The sequence below is a fragment of the Mercurialis annua genome, linkage group LG1-X (assembly GCF_937616625.2).
Source record: "Mercurialis annua linkage group LG1-X, ddMerAnnu1.2, whole genome shotgun sequence".
Taxonomy (NCBI): domain Eukaryota; kingdom Viridiplantae; phylum Streptophyta; class Magnoliopsida; order Malpighiales; family Euphorbiaceae; genus Mercurialis; species Mercurialis annua.
This window is the reverse complement of record NC_065570.1, coordinates 2,960,810-2,985,499: the sequence shown is the minus strand read 5'-3', so window position 1 is coordinate 2,985,499 and position 24,690 is coordinate 2,960,810. Positions and strand designations below refer to the sequence as shown.

General features: G+C 29.0%; 2 protein-coding genes across 2 annotated transcripts; both read left to right on the top strand.

Annotated features, from left to right (window-relative positions):
- Positions 1 to 1,801: 1,801 nt before the first annotated feature.
- Positions 1,802 to 3,725, top strand: LOC126678958 (probable 2' cyclic ADP-D-ribose synthase BdTIR). Its single transcript, XM_050373916.1, has 2 exons — positions 1,802 to 2,298; positions 3,560 to 3,725. The coding sequence occupies exons 1-2, from the start codon at positions 1,802 to 1,804 to the stop codon at positions 3,678 to 3,680; spliced, it is 618 nt and encodes a 205-aa protein (XP_050229873.1). The 3' UTR covers positions 3,681 to 3,725.
- Positions 3,726 to 9,877: 6,152 nt separating this feature from the next.
- LOC126665825 (alpha-galactosidase-like) lies at positions 9,878 to 14,665 on the top strand. The gene is made up of 13 exons (XM_050358782.2): positions 9,878 to 10,052; positions 10,305 to 10,363; positions 11,600 to 11,656; positions 11,780 to 11,918; positions 12,020 to 12,095; positions 12,223 to 12,281; positions 12,395 to 12,460; positions 12,736 to 12,819; positions 13,048 to 13,112; positions 13,245 to 13,327; positions 13,405 to 13,545; positions 14,214 to 14,354; positions 14,433 to 14,665. Exons 1-13 carry the CDS (start codon positions 9,907 to 9,909, stop codon positions 14,520 to 14,522), a joined length of 1,206 nt encoding a protein of 401 aa, XP_050214739.1. The 5' UTR covers positions 9,878 to 9,906; the 3' UTR covers positions 14,523 to 14,665.
- Positions 14,666 to 24,690: the final 10,025 nt, after the last annotated feature.

Below are 24,690 nucleotides of genomic sequence, written 5' to 3'. Positions count from 1 at the left end.
GCATTTAAGACATAATTTTTCAATTTTTTTTATATTCATCATTTCAATGTGTTTTTATTCACTAACTTCACTGAACCATTAATTAAAGACCCAAATTATAATTTGATACCAAATTTTATTATCTTTTGGTTAAAGTATGTAAGATTATGAATTTTTAATCATAAAAAACACACCGTATTTTACTTTAATGATAAATTTGAAACATATGAAAGGTCGTGTATATAAATGCCAACTTTTAAAAGTCGTAATTAAAATGAAATTATATATAAAGGCCGTGATTTTTTTTATATAATTAATCCTAATAATAATCCTATTATTATTATTATTATTGAAGTTACATTTAACTATTTAATTTTTTAGATAATTATCAGCCTTTTCACACGAGCGATGATAAAATTTTATACAAAAAAATTTATTTAAGGGTTATTTGTAAAAATATACTTCATTAAGGTTTAGCGTATTTTTAGAAACTTTAAAACTTAAAAAAACCAATCATTAGCTTTTAATTTTTGACAAATTGAAAAACCAGCCTATTTTCTGTTGAAAAATTATCAATGTTGTGGTCGAAACATTGTATACTTTGGTGTTGTGACATCATTATTTTTGACTGAAAATAAGTCGGTATTTTGATTTGTCAATATTAATGGATACCAACGAGGGTTGATTCAAGTGGTAAGCGATCGCGTAAATAAAGGTCTCGGGTTCAAGCGTTGTGGATGCAAAAAATCCCGCTTGCAGACTTATCCACCATGCCAGGTGCGCGACGAAGGTCAGATTCAGATTAGTCAAGGGGAAGTCCCTGAAAACCGAATGGACAACAAAAAAAATATGAAAATGGATAGCTGATTTTACCGAATTTTAAAATTCATATTTTATTTGCAAATCACACCAAAATAAGAGATTCAATTTACATTTAATCCTTTATTTAATTATAGTTATAGATATATTCTCTCCATCTATTTTTAGTTGCCGTTTTAGGTAAATATTTTTTCCATCAATAGTTATCATTTTAGGATTTTTCTGCGATATTTATAATAATATTCCAAATTTGACCTTCTTATTAAATCACTTCATTGAATGATAGTTTAATTTTCAAAGTTAAACCATCCAATAATGGATTAATAAATTTATTTTTAAAATTAAATTTTTTAATAGTGGAGTTTATAAATAGGGTTAATCTTTATCTTCATAATTTAAGATAAAAGAAACATTTTTCCAATCTTAATAATTTAGCCTAGAGAAACAGCTAAAAATGTACGGAGGGAGTACTAAACAGTGTTATATGGTTTAGATACATATTGTTTCATAATGACACCGTAGCAAATTAGTATGCAGAAATAACCCAGCAAGAAATTTCATTGTTTCATGTCTGCGTGACTACTAATTAATAAAAGTATGAGATAGAGAGAGTGTGACTGTTTCAGCAATTAATCCAATGTAAAACTAGTTTAAAATTTGAAAAATAAACGTGTTTGAAGGGTTAAATTAGAGTCAAAAATTTCAAACACTTTTACTTCATTTTTATGGCTCCAGTCCAATTACAAATTAAAATACCTGGTATTTTCTCCCTAACTACTAGTCCAATTTAGAATTCTTTTCCCTTGAATATCAAGAAATTAATAATTTTCCCCATTAAATCACAATATAAATACGTCGCCATTAACGTATTCATTAAACTACCTGATTTTTAAAAAACAATCCAGCTTACAATTAACGTACGATTTCTGTACTATTTGTCCTATAATTATCAATTTTTTGTTTTTCACTTAATTATATACAAAAAAACAAACTTTTTTTAGCCATGCAAAGATTTTCTTCAAGAGCTAACCAATTATCTCGTAAAATCTTGAATTATAATCACCTTGTAAACACACAAAAACAAGTAACTAAACCAGCTTGCGATATTTTCATTAATCATCGAGGAATCGACACGAAAAGAACCATTTCCGGGTTATTATACGATCATCTTTCAAGATTAGGGTTTAGCCCTTTCTTGGACAGCAAGAACATGAAACCGGGCGATAAACTCTTCGAAAAAATCGATTCGGCTATAAAAGATTGTAAAATTGGAGTTGCTGTTTTTTCTCCTCTTTATTGTGATTCTTATTTTTGTCTGCACGAGTTGGCTCTGATTATGGAAACCAGGAAACGAGTCATTCCGATTTTCTGTGATGTGAAACCGTCTCAGCTTCTTGTTAAAGATAATGGGAGCTGCTCAGCTCAAGAACTGCAGAGGTTTAAGGATGCTCTTGCTGAGGCAAAGTATACAGTTGGGCTTACATTTGACTCCAATATAGGGTATGTATATGCACATATTTATTTCTGATTACATTTTATATCATATAGTTTATATTTTTTAAATTAAAATTTACCAAACTGGTTCATATATTCATATCTGATCCAAAATGAATTGCTTATGTGGATATATACTTAATTGGTCCATCTAGAAAAGAGAAACTCCATAACTCCGATCGAATTTGGATCGCCAAATTGACAAACCAAATAAATTTATCGAAAGAGTCAAAGTTATAAATATATAAAATTATTTTATTTGAATTTTATTAAGATGCTAGCTATAAAAGTGTAAAAGCCGAGAACTTTCATGACTTGAAATGTTCTTGCACACTAAAGACTACAATCTAGAGATTGAAGGAAAAAAACGATTAAAGTAATCGAGTGATTATAAAAGATCGTAAGTTTCTATATATATATCGATCTTGAATATGACCCGAGCGAAGGGAGGGAGTGCGCACATGGGAGGCCACTTGCCCCTATGTCGGCTAGACGTCTTTTAGGGGCAGTCCCGTCGTTCATATATACCGTCTCATTAGAGCGATCGATCGGTTCAAAGTTCGATTTGTCTGTCATTTGATTTAGTTTATATTTTTAAGAGCTAAATGACATGTCGTTGCATCAAATAGGAGAAGCAAAACAACTACTTTACATTCTGGATAATAAACTCTCTGGGTCACTAAAGTTACCTTAAATTACAAAATAATCACTAAACTTCATTTTGTTACAAAACAGTCACTGAACTATACCTTTTGTTACAAAGGGGTGTCACTCATATAAAACACAATGTTTTTGCATACGTGGCAAGCCAAAATTACAAAAAGAGACATAGTTCAGTGACCTTTTTGTAATTAAAAGTATAATTCAATGACTTTTTTGTAATTCATGAAAAGTTTAGTGTTTTTTTTGTAACAATATTAGCTTGAAAACGGTGCGTTTTATATGAGTGACACCCCTTTGTAACAAAAGATATAGTTTAGTGACCATTTTGTAACAAAATAAAGTTTAGTGATCATTTTGTAATTTGAGGTAAACCTAGTGACCTAGGGAGTTTAATATCCTTACATTCTCCATTTTCACTTCTCCCAAATTCAGTAGCAGTAACCCTAAAAAAATTTATGTCCCTCCTGAATAATCTGACTCCACCGGCTGTATTAAAAATATTATATCATATAATATTATTATATATATACATGCATGATTAATTCAATGTAAGAATGAACCTCTTCTCTATGTTTAATTTTTTTTTTTGTTTTGATATTTGCAGGGACTGGTCCAAGTTCTTGACCATGGCGACTGATGCAATTGTAGAGAACTTGATTGAGGTAGATGAGGAATTAGGACCATTTTTCAAGAATCGTAAATATTCTCTGCATAAACATTACTAGACGAAGATCATGATAATAACATTACAGCAACATCTGTTTTTCCAAAGCGACGTACATGAAATTCTTGCATGCAACAGATTCTTGAGCACAATTTTGAACAAGGATCTGCACAGCAAGCAGTTTGTTCCTTTGTTGATTTTTTTTTATCAATAACCAATTTGTTCATTCAAATTTTTAATTTTTTTAATTATTTTTTAGGCATTTCTTGTTAATTTTGAAATGTAAAAGTATTAGTTTTCCCACATTATGTAATCTGTTCTGTAATTTAGATTCAATAAGGTGCACATTACATAGTTTCTTCAAGAATCACGACACTTTTGTAACATTTTTCATTCATGTTTCAATAAAAGAAAGTGTTCTTTTATTTTTCCTGGTTTTGAGAACTTCTGATGAATTATTTCAAAATTAAACAATGGAACTTGATAGAAATAGCAACATACGAGTTAAATATTTTCTTTTGTGAATTCATCAAAACTTTGATATATGTTCTTAAAAAATATTTAAAAAAAAATATACGTATATAATAATAATATCTTTTTTTATTTCTTACCATAAAAAACAGAACTAATATTGCAACTCCATGTAAAAATGATAAAAGAAACTCTATATTGGAATAATTAATATTGATTGTATTATTGTTGAGAATCTCCCATATTATTAAAAAAAAAAATAACAGTTCATAATAGTGAACAAACAAAGTAGTAAATTTTAGTTATTTTGAATTTAGTTAGATCCAAATTAATATTATATAAGCTCTTGCAATCTAATATATTTTATATTTAATTATATTTACGCAATAATCAATGAATGATTTTTTTTCCCCAAATGGAATGAATATTGTGGTTAGGAATGATCAAATTCAGTTATAAATAAATGACTGATTTAATCAAAATTTAAATAATCAAAGTTATTTTTTTTTATTCCAACCGACTAAGTTAATCAAAATTAAATTGGCCGAAAGCTAAAAATATAAAACTGAACCGATCAAATTAGTCATTTAATTCGGTTAAACCAAAATATATATAAAGAATCATCATTAAAAAAATTAAAAAAACTCTTAATCATAATCAATTTCTTTTAAAAAAAAGGAGTAAATGTTAAAAAAAAAAGACCTAACTAATCGAATATCTTAACAGAATTTTCGATCATCCCGTCCCTAGCCATCTCAGGAGAGACACTAACTTGGAAGTTTCTAAATGGTTGCAAAGCATCTGCTATACAATGACTAAGTAGGGTTAAGGAGGCAAAAAATAGTGATAGCAAACCATGGCCGACTCGGACCCACACCGTCACCGAAAGTTTATGCACATTTCTGATCTAGAAATAACACGACCGTCTACATTCTGACTTTCACATTTATAATATCACTGTTTTTTTGTCCTTTTCTACAAGAAAAAATACGTTGGTGTGAAATTATGATTGCCTGTTATTATATGTAAGAGTTGAAATTTTGAAAGGGACAGACAGCTTTCTATTGATCACTGTCTTTTTCACCTACGGTCTATTTATTATTGCGCAGAAAATACAAAAGTTTCCCCAAAATAAGTGTTGTTGGGTGGGTGAATTAAAGAATTAACTATATCAATATTAATCTTGCAATAGCCAATGATATCACATTAGTGAGAAATTCTTTGGTAAATTCAGTCTACCACCTCATTTATGAACTAAACCTATCATTATAACATATCATTAAAATAATGGCATTATCGTAATATTGCTATTTAAAAATATAAAAAAATAATAATTAAAATTACGATAATGTTACTATATTAATTACATATTATAATATGATAGGCTAGTTCACGAATGATGTGGTAGACTTAAGCTACTTAAGAATCTCTCCACATTAATTTGTAGTGTAACTAGTGTTTAAATAAGCAATATCTTCAAACTTTATTTCTCTCTGTTTTTATTTAATTATCTATTTATCTATATAAATTTATCTATAATTAGTTGTTCATTAGGACTTTAAGATATCTTCCAAATATATCCCTCCCTAATAAATGGCTTTATAACTCAATTTACAATACATTTATTACAGTGTAGGGTTATATTAGTATTTATTCCTATAATTTAATACAAAAAACTCACTTTCTTAATATGTACAATTTTAACTAAATAAAAACAGAGGGGGTATAATACTTATTGTTGTGCCTCATTCGGTGTAGTCATCGAACCGACCTAAAAATTAAAGCAAATTAAAGCTAAATAAGGAAATTTTTTTGGTTTCGGTTCAATCGGTATCCATTCAATGTTAAGAGATTTACATATTTACCTAAAAAACAAAAATATTTATAACCTCAATAAAAAAAAAGTTACAAAAAATGGCTCATGTTTTTTTTTAGATTTATGTTTTTACTCTAAGTATTAAAATAATTATTATTTTACTCTGTTATAATATAACTGTCAGTTGCGTGTTATCTTAGTATCATAATTTTCTGTAAAAATTATTTTTCGTACTTTATCATACTATTATTTTTAACATTATCATACTATTATCATAAACTGTTTTATTTATCATAACAATATTATAAATATTATCATAACATTATTATAGCGTACTTTATCATAACATTATCATAACGTACTTTATCATAACTATATAATAATATTTTATTATAATTTTATCATATTATTATCAAACAGTATCATATTATTATCATAAAATTTATCATACCGTTATCATAATGTTATTTATTTATTATCATAACCGTATTACACTACGTTGATATGGTAATTATCATACAGACATGCTAACATTAATGATACTGAAATGATAATCAAGCACTTTTCTTGACAGAAAATTACTTTTCTCTGCACTGTTATGATACTGATATGATAATGTTATAGTGATACCGATATGATAATCAAGCGCTGTTTTCTGCAGAAAATTATTTTTTCATCATAAAATCGTTTTATGCAGATTTTTAGATCTTAAACTGGAAAAATTCAAGAACAATTTTTTTAGACCTGAGAGTTAAAATAAATCGCAATAATCACGAGTTAAGAAAAAAATGGCTAAAATTAAATATGGAAGAACGGCAAATCGACGGCGGAGCGAAGACGAAACAAAGGCGGAGCGATGGCGGATCGTTAAAGGAACGTCGGCAGAGTGATAAAAAAATAAAAAAAATGAAGAGGAAAAAGAAAATGGAGAAGAAGAAAAAATGGAGAAGAAAAAACAGAGAGAAAAAAATACACATGTTAGAGTAAAAATAATAAGAATTAAGTATTATTATAATAACAAAATATCTTAGAGTAAAAAAATAAAAATACTAAAAAATTGAGATATTTTTTCTATTTTTTACTAATTAAGATAAAAATTACTATTATTTTATACCTAAGTTTCTCTTAAATAAGATATCGTATTGGCATCCATAAATACAGAGATGCTCCAACTCAATCTAATTCTTAATAATTAATCCACTAATTTACAAACTCTTAATTGATTTAAATTTGAGTAACGGGGCACCGGATTTTTAAATTAGTGACTCGGAATTAAATAACGCACTTTTAGTTATTTTGATCAATTAATGACAATATTCTCATTTTTAAGTCAATTAAGGAAACTACATTTTATTTCAGGTCAATTAAAAAAAAATGGTCATTCCGGCCGGTCCCTAAACTTATCATATTATATAATTTTATCCATAATTGGCACAAAATGAAATATACTATCCTTAATAAATTAAAATAGTTAAAAGTCAGTAATTTAGTCCCTAGTCACAAGTTTGTTTATTTAAAATTCATGTACAGGTTGATGCAATGAATTTGTGCTGGATCAGAGCGATTTTTTTTTTTCATAACTTTCTATTGATCCTGATTCTTGTTAGGATGGTAAGAGGCTGGTTTAATAAGTTGTCCATTGTTTGGATAAAGGTTCATTTCGACTTGTGAATATAGCATAGAATATCAAAAAGTTAAATTTATAGATTTTCTTTGACAAATTTACCTAACTTATATATCATTTTTAGCTCCTTTAACTCTATTTTTTTTTTCTGATGAACAACTCTAAAATTATATCTGAATGAAATATGTATATTCACTCTCCTTATTTTTTAGATTGTAATATATTCATCAAAAACAAATTGTAATATCAACAAATAAATTTGCTACTATACTTAATGCCTCAACCACCACTATAAATTTACAAACTCATGTTTGATTCAGCTGTTTCTTATAACTGGTGGATGTTAGCTGTTAGCTGTTGGCTGGTAGCTGATAGCTGATAGACTATAAGTATTTGGTGAGATTTAATTAGATGTAGCTGTTTATATACAAAATGACCGTAAAGGGCCTAATTTTTATTTTTGTTTATTAGATTATAAATATATTATATCATACATTATTTAATGAAAATATTAATAATTTTTTTTATTAAAAGCAATATTTAATTTAAATTTATTTAGATATTTTTTTGATAAATTTATAATGAATTTTTCAAAAAAATATATTAAATTATAGCTGTTTTGAATAAATAAAATAAATTTATATAATTTATGAATAATTAGAGTATTTAAAAATAATTTAAATAATTTTTTATATTAAAAATATATTATATTCTAATATTGGTAATTTTATCTAAATAATTAAAAATATTGAAACAGCTATCAGCTGTTGGCAAAAAACTCCAAAATGAAGCTTTTCAAACAGCAGCTGTTGGAGGTTCAAAAAGCTCCGAAAAACTCTAGAAAAATTCTCATCAAACACTTTAGTGGAGATTTTTGAAAAGTAAAAGCTAAAAGCTACTCTAAAAAGCTGAACTAGACACCCACTAAACACATTGTAATTTCCATTGTCATCATTCATTTACCATCACCCCCCCTGCTCTAATCAAAACAAATCTGCCATTTCCACTGCTATTCTCAACACCAACATTATAAAAAAATACTATTTGTCAAATAAAAAGAAAATGATAGAAAATAATTAAAAATAATATTTTTATCGATTATTATTACTTTTAGTTGAAATAAAAATATAGAACAAAAAGCGAAAGATGATCATGAGCTGTGACAACACTTAAATGATAAGGATATTGTATTTATTTATCAATGAACGGGACTCAATTTGTATTGCTATTAAAATAAATAAATTATTTATTGCTATTCTTTGTTGAATTAGATTAGATGAACTGTGATATTTTATTAGCATCAAATTGATTCACTTTTTAAAAAATGTACTTCAGAAGGCTCTAATATTTGGCTCTAAAAAGTTCGAAAATGACCGTGTTATTAAAAATTCATAAGTTTGATTGTTATAATTTTTTATGTGAAGTTAAGGAGGCAGAATGAACTTTTGTCTAATTTAATATTAAAGGTAATTTCTGACGAATAAAATCTTTAAAAAAAAAAGGAAGATAAGCTATGGCCCTACTGCTGCTGCAATATCATCCAAACTCCAAGGCAAAATTTACAAGATGCCACCGACAATCCTCCCAAATCGTAAAGCCAACTCTTTTGGCTTAACCCTTCAAAAGAACCTTATATTTTCCACTTGTTATTTATTTAGCCACTCTTGAAAGTTTGTTATTCAATATAGGACTTCCTTTTTTGGTTGCCCATCTGATTTCCAGGCTTTCGCCCTGACTAATTTAAATCCAACCTCCGTCGCGCACCTGTCATGGTGGGTGAGAATGCTAACGGGGAATTTCTACATTCACAATACTTGAATCTGATATCTTATTTAAGCAATAACAAGTCGCTTACCACTTGGACTAGCCCATGTTGGTAATAGAACTTTAAACTATCTATTATTTGTTTAATAGTTTTTTATGGACATATTCCATATAATGATCAATAATTTTCGCATTAAAAATGATAAAAGGCTTCTATATTTTAAAATTTATATTTATTTAGTCTTTTTTACAAAAACAATTATTCAATAGATCACAAAAATTATAATTTCTTATTTATATAATCCTCTTTTAAAATTTGAAAACATATCATATTTTATCAAAATGTCAAATTAGTATAATAATTAAATTTAGTTTCACACGTGTTTCATAGCAAGTGTGATGCACACTTCGTTTTTGTCCAAAAACGAACCTAGAATCTCGAAAAACATTAAGTAGAAGAACTAAATAAACATAAAACTTAGAAAAAGAACATATTGACAAAATTTTAAAATTATACGGGCCTAAAGATAGATTTGGCCAACTCTTCTCTCTATTTACCCATTTTCTGATTTATTAGTCAAGTTTTCTTGTTCGTATTTGAAATTAACCAAAATGAATTCAAGATTTCGAGTTCGTAATTTTTGCTCTGTTCTTGTTTTCATTATATGCATAAGCAAATCCGCAGTTTCAGTGAATGAAGCAGAAGACTACACTCAATTCCTTCTCGCAAATGGCGTCGGCCGTACACCTCCAATGGGGTATATATGTAATTTTATTCTGCATAAACTACTAGAAAACAGCAAATTATCACGGAAAAATACTAATTTAGCGATGGATTTCAGCTGACGGAAAACTGATTTAGCGACGGATTTCAACCTTTTAGCGACGGAAAATTCCGTTGCTAAAATGTTGTTTTCTAGTAGTGATAATTATATCAATTTTTTTAATGATCTTGTCAAAGTTTGATTAATGATATTAATTTTGATTGTTTTATTTTTTTTATGGTGAAGCTGGAATAGCTGGAATCATTTTCAATGCAATGTTAATGAGTGGACTGTTAAGACTACTGGTACACAGTCCTTCTAATTTTACTTAGAATTGTTCAATTCAATTCAATTATTTGTTTCTGTCAAATAAGTTAATTACTATTAGTATTGTTTTGTGTTGAAATTTGAAATCTTATGTTCAACTAGTCCTTCTATTAGACTATAATTATAAGTTTTTGGCCTTAATACACTATTTGAATTGTTCCAAAGGGGGGCCTTAGTGATATTTTATGACCATGCATCAAGATTAGTAGAATTGGTAAGAGCTTATTTTTTTCTCTCCAAAATCTGAGGATTTGTATATGATTTTCAGAAAATAGATTTTTAAACTATAAGGAAAATAATTTTATATAAGCATAGCTTTGACCATTTCAATTGATATATTCATAATAGTCTGATCCATTTATTTTACAAATTGATGCTATTACATAAAGAATGTGTATGATCCGACATAAATTGCCTGTGTAGATTTATCTGATTAGTCCAATTAGAAAAGAGAAACTCCATAACTTTAATTGTATTTGGATTTTGGATACAATTTTTCCAACTCGTCAAATTAGATATCTATCAAATAATTAGAATTATGTATATATAAAATTATTTTCTTCACATAGATACAAATTTTTGATATTAGTGGTGGGAAGACGAGATAAATTGCTATCGAGGATGACCATTTCTTTGATGAATTTTCTTCGGTGAACCCAGTTTGCAATGTAGGATTATAAATTTTTAATTTACGATTATAAGATATGTGGTATAACTCTTCTAAGATGGTGCACAATTCAAGTTTTTCATTATTGAATATTTAGGTTATACTTGAATTATTCAAATTTCAAGATTACTTTGAATGTTCTATAATGACACTTCAATTATAATGTTCAAAGTTCCCTAACAAATAACATTCTTTTAATATGATAAATTAACATATATATTAATGTTCAAAAAGGACAATCTGAAATGACACATAAGTATTATATAAGAAATTCTTTCAAAATCCGTACTTCTGCCCGTACTATACTCGGCAAGAATTCTACTAAGAAATTAGTTGTTGGGAAACTTTGAATTCGGACCAACAATGCAAAGTCCTTCAAGTTCAAGAACTATCAGTTTAGTCCTAATCATACAATTAAACTGCAAGCATTGACTTTAGTAAATTTCTATGCACTTCTGTAGTCATAAGGTCAACTCATATAATTACAAGAAATTATACACACATTTTCAACGTTGACCTTTTTTGTGGTTGACTTTTTTTTGATTAGCTGATGCTCTTGTTTCAACTGGATTGGCTGCACTTGGATACAAATATGTTAACATCGGTATGCATATTTTTAATTTAGTGGTCCCTTTTATAGGAAATTAATTATTTGAACTGAAGAAAAATTGTTAATGTTGTCACTTAATTCATAAATTTTATTTAAATGATTTTAAAAAAAATTCAGATGATTGTTGGGCTGACCAGACTAGAGATTTGAAGGGTAATCTAAGAGCAAATTCTTCAACTTTTCCTTCTGGAATAAAGGCCCTTGCTGATTATGTTCATGCAAAAGGCTTAAAACTTGGGATATATTCTGATGCAGGGTAAATAAAATCTCACTAAATTAAATAAAGATCAATTACTGCGATAATTACGGAACCGGATTATCGGTAACTGCATCTTGTTCTGTTTTATCTGCTCTCAGTTATTCAACATGTAGCAAGAAAATGCCAGGCTCTCTTGGGCATGAGGAGCAAGATGCAAGAACTTTTGCCCAATGGGTTAGTAGTGTCTTTTTCACAAAATTTAGGTTGTCGGAATTTTTTTTCGGACTTAATTTTGTCGGACAATGACTAAAAAACAGTGAAGAAATTAATATTTTCTTTTGTTTTAATTTAATGGAGACAGGGTGTTGACTACCTGAAGTATGATAATTGCTATCATGATGGTTCTAAGCCTCAAGTCAGGTGCAATTTCTTTGAAAATCATCATAAAAAAAGTTATTGGACAAGTTTTGTAACTTTTTTTTCATTTAGGTCCTTGATTTTGCTGTGATAAAATGCATTTTCTTGGGTAACAGATATGCCAGGATGAGTTATGCATTGCGCAAAGTAGGACGGCCAATTCTATATTCTTTATGCGAATGGTAAGTCATGTTCGAAAATTATGCTGAAATTTCGATATTAGAAAACTGTTTGATGTCATATAATGAGAATCTATGTTGCGCAAAAACTTGTCCTAGTTCTAGTTTTGTAGGTTCATTTATTTTTTGAAAACTTTATAAAATTCTGAGACTTCGTATTTATATAATCAATTTTCAAAAAAATTTATGTTTTGCTATTTATATTTCAGCATTCTGTTTTAATGTGTCTGTTTCCGTGCAACATAGTTGAGAATGATAATTGACAAGCATTGTGACAGGGGAGAAGAGGACCCGGCAAAATGGGCCGGGGAGTACGGTAATGCTTGGAGAACTACAGGGGACATCAAAGACTCATGGGAAAGGTCCTTTTGATCTTTTTGATTCTCCCTGCTATAAAAAAAATTGACAATCTGTGACGGAATTCTCATCACAAAGTTTGACGGATTTGTGACAGATTTTTGAAAATTAATGACAAAGGTTGCGACAGTAAGTGCTGCCATAAAATTATGTGGCAGAAATTCCGTCACAAATTTGGAGCTTTTTAGAAATTTCTGACATTTTACTCTTAATCGTATATTATGTTGTTTCAGTGTGGTTTCAATTGCGGATCAAAACAACATTTGGGGAAGATATGCAGGACCGGGCAAGTGGAACGGTAAGATAAAATTTCAATACTAATCTTTTATGAATATAGTATTGATTATTTTTGAATATATTATGATTATAAAAGATGATATAATGCTGAAAAATTGGTGTCATAATATGAGATATAATTATTTTTATATAGATCCTGACATGTTAGAAGTGGGCAATGGAGGAATGACTATAGAGGAGTACCGCTCGCATTTTAGCATTTGGGCTTTAATGAAAGTGCGTATCTTCTAGTTTTTGTTCCGTGTAAATTGCTGAAACTGTTTAATCATTGTTACCATAACATGATGTAATAGGCTCCTCTACTCATCGGATGTGATGTCGGATCGGCAAGTATACAGACTCTTAGAATCCTCGGAAACAAGGAGGTGATCGACGTTAATCAGAATTCACTCGGTGTTCAAGGCAGGAAAATTCGATCAAAAGATGGCCGAGAGGTCTGTTCTGGAAACTTACATTGCACGGAAGCTTTTGCAGTCTTATATTTCAGAAAAGAAACGCTTCTTGAACTTCAAAACTCTATGCTTAAAACCTATTTTTATGAAAAATGTCATTTTGTGGTTTTCTAATTTGAATCGGTGATTAAAGAACCGGATCAGATGTACCAGTTGAACTGCAAATTGGTCATTAATCCGGTCCAACTAACCTCTAAGAATCGTTAACACGGAACAACCGGGACCTCCAGATCCGGACTTAATCGACTGACCGGAAAATCTTCAAAAACCCGTTGAATCGGTTGATTTTTTGGTATTGAGCTATTTTGAATTACATGGTATTGGACAATTTTACCGTGACTTTCTTGATATTGGGCCATGGAAATTGCTAAGAGAGACACCGGCCATACAAATTAGGCCCAATTTTATTTTATTTTTACAATTTTACTAAACTAGTTCAACTGATAGTTGAACCGGGAATCGGTGGCTACACTGCTTCAATTTTTAAAACACTGGCTTGAATGTTTACCATTTCAGCGTTTATTTCTGTTACCGTATTACATGACTGAACACAGTTTTATCTCATCAACAAAATGTTATTCCTTAGATTTGTTCTGGAACCATAATTTATGCACCACTAGTCCCTTTTCTATTAATTTTTTTTTTTGCAGATTTGGTCAGGGCCACTGTCAAGGAAAAGAACTGTGGTCTTATTATGGAACAGGAGTGGCTCCATGGCTCCTATATCAGTAAGTTGGAGAGACATTGGGGTTTCTCCAAATAGTTCCTTAATGATCAGAGACTTATGGGCAGTAAGTACTCTGCAAATTTCTATCAATCGCGTAATTTTCTCGTCGAGCATGCATTTGATGATTTGGTTTCATTTGCAGCACTCGTATGTTTCGATGAGCAAGCGTTACGGACTAACTGCATACGTTGCTCCTCATGCTTGCAAGATGTATATCCTCACCCCATCTTAGATATATAAAACTTTAAGCGTGTTTTGGGATTTTAATACGAATTGTATAATTTAAAATATAATTTTTACTTTTTACTGTTTAATTACATGTTAAAAATTCACTCAATCAACATAAATGTGAATTTCGAGTAATTGATCGTGGAAGTATCCATCTACTGCTTAATTTGTACTTTGGTGATTGAATTTTGATTCGTTTTATTTTGGTTACTAAACTTTAATTTTACTCAATGGAAAGTTTTCGTCCAAAATTTGTATGTCGCTACCGAATTTGCCACGTGATTAATATTGTTTGCTTGTATTTTCTAATTTTTTTATCACTTACGCATAATTCTATTTTAGTGGAGATTTTTTAGACCAAACTTTTCATATATGGTAAGTTTTGAGTCAAAAAAAAAAAGTAAATCTGACTGTCCCATATGTATAGTTGATGGAGAACCTCCCGTTGAAACAAATATAAAATTTAGAAATTTAATTGAAAGAAATTAAAGTTTGATCACCTAAATATTTATAAAAAAGGTAATAGTTTGAATACCTTCGTGATTAATTAGTCTATGAATTTCAGAACCTACTTATCATACTTTTTGTTTTTAGGTTTTGGTGCTCCATATTTAGCACCAATTGATCGAATTTTTAATCGATAATTTTATCATAAAGATATAAAAAAAATTATATTTTGAATTACAACCATTAAAAATTCATATTAAAACTATAAATTATATTATAGTTGATATAGACAATTTCAACACTTAAAACACAAGAAATGAGTGCCGATTTATAAGATACAGGATTCCAGAATTGTCAATTTAGTGGCCTAATTTTTGGTAGTAATTTGAAACCCTTAATCCTTATCGCAATGAAAACGAGAACCATTACTAATTTGTACTCTATTCAGAAATTGGCAAATTACTTAATTTTCTTGACCATTAAGTTTGGATTAGATCTCAACATTTATGGTAATGCAAAAGAAAATCTAGAAACTGGCTATTTAATTATATAGATTTTTTTTACTAGTCAATAGCTAAACTCTTCAGTACGAATCTTCTTATTTTTTTTTTCATAAATACAAATCTTCTTAATTTCTTAGATTTGGATTCCCTCATCTACACCGTTCATTGTAAAATGAACGGTGTAGATTAAAAAGGTATAATTTTAATCAAATACAATCCTAATTTTTTTTGTCTACCATTCCATTTTTCAATTGGCAATTCTTCTTGTTAGATTTTATATAGAAAGAGTGGCGGAGCCAGAAATATAAGTCACAGGGCGGAATTTCTCTTGACAAGACAACCGTTTGATTATTTTTAGATTTTTTTGTTGACGGACGATATGTAATTCAACCATTTTTTTTATGTAATTCATCTTTAAAAAAAATTAAACTCTATTATTCAAAAAAATTGTGTTCATCTTTTTTAACATCGTAAAAGTGCAATAATTTAATATATATTTTTGAGAGTTTAATGTCAGTCAAATAATTATACAATGACTCAGTGGTAAAAATTACAAGATCCATACAATTTATTGGAGCTTATCGCTGCTGTGCGTCTGGCCGAAATATGGGGCGGCTGCATGGGCTTGCCACCCTTGGCTCCGCCGCTCTATAAACGATAATAATCTGTATGACTCCAATAAGATAAAGGGATATAGTAAAACAATTTACAAAGTTTCACTTTTATTACGATTTAATCTCAACTTTTAAAAAATTACGAAAACAAATCTCAAATTTTTTTATTTTTATAATTTATAATTCCAACAGTTTTCTGGAAATTTTGTGCATACCTGGTAGCCATATTAGATACTTATATCGACATATGAAATTCCAACGTTTCAAAAAATATTCAAATAAAATCCCAACTTTTCGTTTTTTTGCATTTTGTAGCCTCAAAAAGAGACAAATCTGCCGGAAAACTGATTTGGGCTACAAATTGAAAAATGAAAAAGGTTGGAATTTGTTTCGTAACGTTTTAAACGTTAGAATTAAATCGCTATAAAAGTGAAACGTTGTGATTTGTTTTTTCAATACCCTTAAGATAAATCATTTCTATTTATTGTTTGACAAAGAATTTAATTATAGCTAGTCAGTGGTGGAAAATTTAAATTTTACGCACAAATAAAAAATATTTATTATTTTAGTCTAATGATATTAAAAGACCAATTTTTTTATTTTAATAAAAATTATCCAAATCTTTCAAAAGTTGTAAATTTATTCCAATTTGATGAATTCGCTGAAAATTTATTTAATTTTTCAAAATGAATTTAATTTTGCATATGTGGGAAACATATATTTAAAAAAAAAGACATTGTCAATTGAATATAACATGGTTCAAATAAATCAATTTTAAAAAAATACTATTAAATTAGTTTTAAAAAATTGAATAAATTTTCAGTGAATTAATAAATTCTAATAGATTTATAATTTTTGAAAGATTTGGATAAATTTTCAACAAGTCAAAGAGGTTTTTGGCACCATTAAACAAATTATTTATCTTTAATAATTGTGTTTTAAATTGTAAATATCATCAATTATTTTATAAAATGTATGTTATAACCATTAATTTGTAGCGGAGTGATTTCACCTACAGAAAGTTTTTTCTACTTGGTTGGAAAAGCATACAGAAGTCTTTCTTCATAAAACAGAATGCCTTGGTTAATGTTTGATATTCCCGTACCATGACATTGACAGACTAAGGCAACCTGCAGAATTCCATTCCAAAATTAATCATCAAGAAGCACCTCTAATAGACCGATCGGATTGTTCCGATCAAAATTGGTCTAGAATCGGGCTAAAAAAGTCTGACAGAGCAATGCCGTGTGGAGGGAAGGCCTACATGTCGTGAATTTCTTTCCCGGGACACATTTTTTAATATATCTCTAATACTTAAGAGCATCTGAAAATGAGAACGAATTAGTGTGTTTCTTTAAAAAATTAGTCAATTTTATATCATTTTTGTAATTTTCTCTATCGGATTCCTGAGTAAATCAAGTATTAGCTCAATTAGAGTGTACATCTAGTGAAATAAATTTTCATGTAAAATGAAAAGGAAAATGATGGATTAAATGGTACAGTTAGTAATCACGTATGGTTAATTAGTGGTCAATTAATAATTTATGATTCAACAAGCGAAGAAAATAAAAAACCAGTAAATAAATAAAGGCAAAATCTATTTGGCCCGAAAGATGTGAACACAAAATGGCCCGAAGGAGGTTAATTCAATTAAAATTATGGTTAAGGTTATTTCTGCAAAAAAACAACAAATATTTGTTGTAGTAATATTTTATTTTCTCTTTGATAATAAATAGGTTATTAAAGACTAAAGAGCATAGATGATGGCACTAACCGCTATTTGGACTCATTTTTTCTATCATGACGTGGAATTCATTTTAATACTATACATAACCTATATTTTTTTATTATTTCATTTCGACAGATCCATATATAATCTAAGTTTTTCTTTTTAATATTTTTTAAAGATAATGATAAATAAAATTATTTCTATATTTGTTGGAATGAAATAGTAATATATAATAAGTTAGATGATATTTTATAAAGAAAATATAGGATTGAAAATATAGATATATAATGGAACAAATTGAAATATAAACTTCTTTTTACTATATATTTCATAATGAGTTGATAAAATTCTGATCTTTATTTTGATTTTCAAATCCATCACGTAGCGATTTATCAGCATTTATTCAATCTTCAACTTCACGCTTTTGAATGTTCAAGGTCTTTTATCCTCGTTTGAAGTACACTAATAGCAAAACTAGTGGTTAATAGAAGTTACGAGGGTACGACTGGTGTCAGAGAATTCTCAACACTTGAACTTATCCTGTTTTAGTCACTTGTAAAATTTGAATCTTTAAACTTCTATTACCGTTTCGTTTTTTTGTCGTAGATCAATTATAAGTTTCAGTTGTTTTTATTTCTATAATTTCGATCTACGATGTACTTTAATGTTCGAATGTAATCAGTTAATTCTATCAATAATATATATTGTTTGACTAAAAAAAATCTTGTGGTCCAATAATTTAATAGTCGATTAGATAGTTTTGGTAATTCAAATAATTAAATTACACTCAATTTTAAAAAATATTTACAAAAATAAAAATATTTATAAAAGTAATTCATATTAAGTAAACTAGTTTAATTTGTTTTCGTGTATAATAATTATCGCAGTTGACTATTTCATGTAAATTGAAAGCGACAAATATTATGACCGGAGGGACTGCATAATTTAAACAAATTGCACCTAAACTGAGTTACATCAAGCTCGAATTCGGATGTATTACACAAGTACGAACTCAAACTCGAATGAATTTAAATTTTCAAATTTAAACCCAAGTTCATATAACACAAGAGAGGTGAAACTCAAATAATATACGAGCAACTTGAGGTTGAGCTTGATTTGATTTTAATAAAAAACACATAAATTCTTGATAAAGCCGCAATAGCTATATAAAGAAAATAAATTGCTCAAATTGTACACACAAAAAAACATATATATGGAACAAACTCTCTAATTCATGGCTAGTTATCCCAAAATTGTACACATCAAAATATGGACTTCTTTAATCCCGAGATGTAAATTTGGAGGTATAATTGACTTATTTGACCATGAAAATACAAGTTTTGGATTTAATTGACCCAAATAGTTAAAATAAAATTATTTGACCCCGAGATATTAGTTTGAGAGCCGCATTAACTCTTTGTTCAAATATAAATTTTATTATTTTCTTTTCAACCACACACTTCAAGCAAAGTTTATTAGCTGAATTAAATTCTAATAATATATTAAAAATAAAAATTGATAAAATTTAGAAAATTTTATTAAGAGTTAAAATATCTCGGGGTAACTCTTTTGATTAAAAGAATTCATATTGGTACATAGATATTAGCTGAATTGTTGGTTTTTTAATTAATTAATAGTATGCATATATAAGTTTACATTAAAATCAAAATAAAAAAAATTATATTATTCTTGGCTAATTTGAATTATCAAATTATACTTAATTTAAAAATATTAACAAAAATAAAATTATTAGTTTTAATTTAATTTACCTTAAAAATTGTTTGTCATCTTGAAAATAATTGGTTGTTATAATTTTGATCTTGGAATTAGTTTATCATTTATAGTCAAAAATATTACTTATAGTGGAAATACAAAGTTCTATCGGAAATATGGATATAATTAATTGCTCCATTAATTAACGAATTGAAAAAGATTATTTTTACAAACCAATCTTACACAAGTCCTCATTTGCAAATTGAATTAATATTCTGGCTATTTTGTGTCCATATTTTTCGGGCCATTTAGCACTGCCCATAAATAAATAATTAATTGAGTGAAGGGTGCAAATTAATAGTTTGACTTAACTTGAATCGGGTACGTACGTTGATCCAATTGCATGTATGTTATGTTATTCTCTAGAAGGCTTCTCGTTGAAATTTAGGGCATCTCCACTCTTTTTAATTTCTCTTATTATTTAGATTCCATCCCCAGATTTCTATTTTAGCATACATTTTTGAAAACTTGCTTGTATACACAATTACATTGGTACAGAAATTAAGAGTTTGAACGTAATAGAAAGAGGAAAATTGAATCATTTGACTATTTTCAATATTTATTTTATATATTTATCTAATTAATTTATGAAATTAATTAAGGACATGTCTTTGGTTCGATTTCTATATTCCACAACACTTGAACGAGTTGATGACCCGTATTCCACAACACTTGTGATTTTAGGTCAATTAAGGACAATACTCTCTGTTTTTAAGTCAAGTAAAGATTTGGTCATCTCAATTTTTAGACGTGCTTATATTATATTATTTTATTTTTAAATTAATTTAAAAATAGAGAGTATTGTTCAAATTTTATCCTCCTGCATCCCATTGTATATGCATGTTTGTTAAGATCTTGCAGATTAAAATTTAATAGGCACACTAACATATATAATAATATATCATATTCAAGAATAATTTATAAATAAAAAAAACCAATAAAATGATGTTAGGCAGAGCTAGTGGATCAATTCGAAGCAAATCTGATGTATGCAAGATAAAATAAAAAAATGAATATCATAAAAGTAACTAGTAATATCTAATCTTCATGTTCTCGAACAAGAAAATATAAAAGACAAATAAACAACCATTATCCTATTCAATTGAAAATAAATTAAAAAGTCGGCTGAAAATAACGTTCTAATTAAAAATCACGTTTTGGATCTGATTTTTGTTTTTTAATTCTCACGCTAAAATTAGAATATGTTTTTAGATAAATTTAATAATATAACATAGATTCTTTGTGTTCAGACATTGATGAGATGAGCTCATTAGCTTTACATAGACTTCATGATAGCAGCTTTTCTGAAAGGTGATGAAATTTGTACTATCTTTAGTGACGGATGTTGAAAATTGAATCTTTGTTTCATCATCTCTAGGGTTGATCCATTTCACACATATATACGCTTATTACACTTATAATATCATGATCTTGTGGTTAAAAATGAGCATATTCCGAGTCCGAATTTTGACGGTCGATGGTAGTTTTTCATTTTTATGGCAAATTTTAAAAATAAAATATATTTTGTTGTGTAGTTTATATTTATTTTGGATCGGGGAGGCTAGTCTCGCCATCTTAATGTCCGTCGTCCTATTTAATATGCGCCTTTAATAATTAACTATCCACAAATATTTTTAACAAGATCTATTTATTGAATATGAAATTTCAAGCTGTGATGCTCTTTTAATTTTATATTTTCCGTTCATATTTGGAATCATGGACAACTCATAGTGGGTCACATAATCAACAATTCTATTAAAATCTATAATGATGATAAAAAATTTCCATTTTTTTATTAAAAAGATAAATAATTTTAAAGGTTATATAGAAGGAGTATCAGAAATTATTATATTGAATATGTTATATTTTTGTATTATATGTATTATTTATAATCTAAAATTTAATTTATTTGTCTTTTTATAGAAAATTAATATAAAAAAAAAGTGTGATACGCTATAATATCTCCTTTTAAATCTCAGGTACATGTCATATGAATAATACTAAATTACAAAAGAATCTCATGTGATGTGGGTTAAATATTGTCAAATGTTCTCGAAAATAAATTCAAAATACAATTCTGTATCCATTTTCATGATTCATTGAATTAATACTCCTAATCTAAAATTAAACAAAATGCCATGTTTTAGTTTACAAATAAGGCAAAATTTCTTTGCTACTTTTTTAGCCAAGATAGAAGCTGTTTGGGCTCACTTAGCCATCCTTTTCTCTGATTTTAATAAAAAAAAATAGATAATTAATTCGATTACAAAAAATACCAGAAAAATATATTTGTAAACTTTAATCTATAAACTGCAAATTTTGTAGTCATACCTCAATAAGTCTCGATCTCTATCTGTTTACTTTGCAGTTTCAAATGGTTTTTAATTTTTTTTTTTGAAACAATCTCAAACGGTTTTCAGTGGTTTCTAAAAACACATTTGAAAAGTATTTTTGAAACAATTTATAAAAAAGACATTTGAAAAGTATTTTTGAAACAATTTATAAAAAAGACAGAATATTTCTATAAACTTTCATTATAAAAAATAAATTTTCAAAAAAAAAAGAATAAAAAATAAATTTTCAAACCTATAGTAATTTTTGTAAATATTTTTAAAAATATAGTATTTCTGGTAAATACTCCAATTTTATTGTACAAAAAATTTATAAATAAAACTTAATAATATATATATATATATTATCTTTGATTGTTAAGATAAAGTTGCAATTCAATTAAAAATCAGATGATGAGGTGACATTGTATTTGATGATTTAATATCTTATGTCTAATCTGAGTTTGACTTGCACTACTTAGAAAAATCATGGATCTATTAAATACCGTATGCATGATGTGAGACATTTTAATTAACATTTGGTAATATATTACGGACAGTGCTGCAATTATAAATTTAATGCAGAGGATAAAAATTCTACATGATGGAACAATATGTTAACTTTTTTATTTTGTCAAAAACTAAACCTTCTATTAATAATAATAAAAATTACATAAACGATTTCTCAATACATTGAGTAAATTATTCTAAAAAAGATGATGAAAACTGTAAAAATACAATAATCGAATAGGGTTAAACTAATCATTAAAGGTCATCCAAATACATAATCTAAAATAATTAGATCTTAAAATTACAATAATTAAATAAGAATTGATGGAGTCTGCCTTCTGAACCGGTGAGTGAACCTGCAAAACAGGGTAGAAGCTAACCGGACGGTGGTTGTCCGATTAACTCTCCGATGCTAAAGTCAGTTTAGAGCTTTGAGCAGCGTTTTTAGTATATGAATGTAATTGTGATTCTAGGCATACCTCGTGCTCCTTTTATAGTAGACGAATATACCTAGTAGAGTTGTATTAGGTAGGTGAATCCTACTTTGTAGGGATTCGGCCGTATCTTAAGGATTCTCCTGATTTGTCGAGATCTACCTTAATCTGATAAGAGTCCTATTTAGGAACGTCTTCCTAAATAGTCTTATCTTCCTAAAGTAGAGCTTATCCTTCCATATGTAGTGTTTGTGTCCAAATAGGACAAGGTTTCCATATTTAGTCGTTTATCCGAATCCCGGACCTGACGCGCTCTTGGCGGATCATGTGGGATTCGGTCTTTATTAGTGTATTACCGAATCTTAGAGATTCGGTATCTCCTTCATATCTTTCCGTCTTCAGGGGGAGTCCGGTGTCGCCTGAGAGTGGATCTCCTGCAACTCGGCTCCATTATACTTACAGTAGGATTCGGTATCCATCATTAGCCCCCCCGCAAGTGAGCTGAAGTAGTTTGGCATTTATGCCTTAGTGGATTTTAGCTCTTTTGGAGCTGAGTTCTTTTATGCGGGCGAGTCGCTTTGTATTCCGGGCGAGTCGTTTCATATGTTTGTGGGTGACGTTTCTTCTTTAGTAAGATTCTGTATTGCCACGTGTTGTCCATCAGTAGAGGGTTATGACTGGATGAACGACAAGTGTCTTCGTGCGCCATTAGTATTATGGGATCTCGTCTTTTCAGTTTCTTTGGTTCAGGCTATATAATAGTTCATTTTCTTTCATTTTCTTTCTTTTCCAACCTTTGCTTTCTCTGCAACTGCTAACCTTCAATTTCTTCAAGCTTTTCGTGGGTTTCCTTCTTCTGCTGTCAAGATTCCTCGTTTTCAAGTTGCTCCTTACCTTTCTTTTGATCCTGCGTATTTGCTTGCGAGGTATTTTACCTTTTCTTTAATTTTAATTTCCTGGTAGTTCTTCGTTTTTGATTTTGTTCCTTCTGTTCTTGTTCTTCGCATTGTTCTTCGTCTTGTTCTCCTTCTTTCCCCTTCTTTTGATCTTTTAGAGTTTTAATTTTTTCATCATTCCGTGTTTCCCCCCCATTTAAAAATTTTAAAATGTCAGAAGTAACTGAGGGGGCGAAGGGTGCTCGTGATGAGCTAGAATATACGCGAAGCTCCTTGTCAAGAGAGCAGATACTCGGTTATGCCGAGGATTTTAGCTTCCCCGGGTCGTATGTTATTTTGAGGCCGGCGAAATCGTATCGGGCGAATCATAGCACGGATTCGCCTTCTAAGATAGTAATTTTTCACGAGCAACTTTTAGCGGGTCTTAGGTTTCCCTTAGAGTCTTTAATCGTAGAGGTCTGTCATAATTTAGGTGTTCCTTTGGGCCAACTGCATCCGAACGCGATTCGCCTTCTTTGTTCTTTTATGGAATCGTGCAGGGTTCGGATGCAGGAGCCTTCGCTTGCTCTTTTTAATTATTTTTATGTTTTCTCCCGCCGAAAGGGTGAGGAATTTATTTTTGCTGGTGGTCGACCGAATCGGTCTCTTTTTAGTCTTCCTTCTTCTTTGAAGGGCTGGACCCCTAAGTTTTTCTTGGTTCAACACTCTTCTTTCTCCTCTTTTTCGCGGAGTTTTACTTCTAGTAAGGTTTCGTTTACTAATGTACCTGATTTGGATGATGGGGAGAAGGACTTCGCCCTGTCTTTGCTGTCGGATTGTCGTTTTGACAAGCCCAAGCACAGCGTTCTTTTAGAGCAGTATTTAAGTCGCCGTGAAATACTTTTGGCGGATCTTCCTTTAGAAGGTATTTTTCTAATCTTTGTTGTTATGTTTTGT

What these genes read in the sequence shown, in the direction of transcription:
- LOC126678958 (XM_050373916.1), top strand. Translation starts at nt 1,802, where the DNA reads ATGCAAAGATTTTCTTCAAGAGCTAACCAATTATCTCGTAAAATCTTG. An exon ending in ACATTTGACTCCAATATAGG is followed by an intron (nt 2,299 to 3,559) that starts GTATGTATATGC and finishes TGATATTTGCAG; the next exon opens with GGACTGGTCCAAGTTCTTGA.
- LOC126665825 (XM_050358782.2), top strand. Translation starts at nt 9,907, where the DNA reads ATGAATTCAAGATTTCGAGTTCGTAATTTTTGCTCTGTTCTTGTTTTC. An exon ending in GGGATATATTCTGATGCAGG is followed by an intron (nt 11,919 to 12,019) that starts GTAAATAAAATC and finishes ATCTGCTCTCAG; the next exon opens with TTATTCAACATGTAGCAAGA. An exon ending in GGTTCTAAGCCTCAAGTCAG is followed by an intron (nt 12,282 to 12,394) that starts GTGCAATTTCTT and finishes CTTGGGTAACAG; the next exon opens with ATATGCCAGGATGAGTTATG.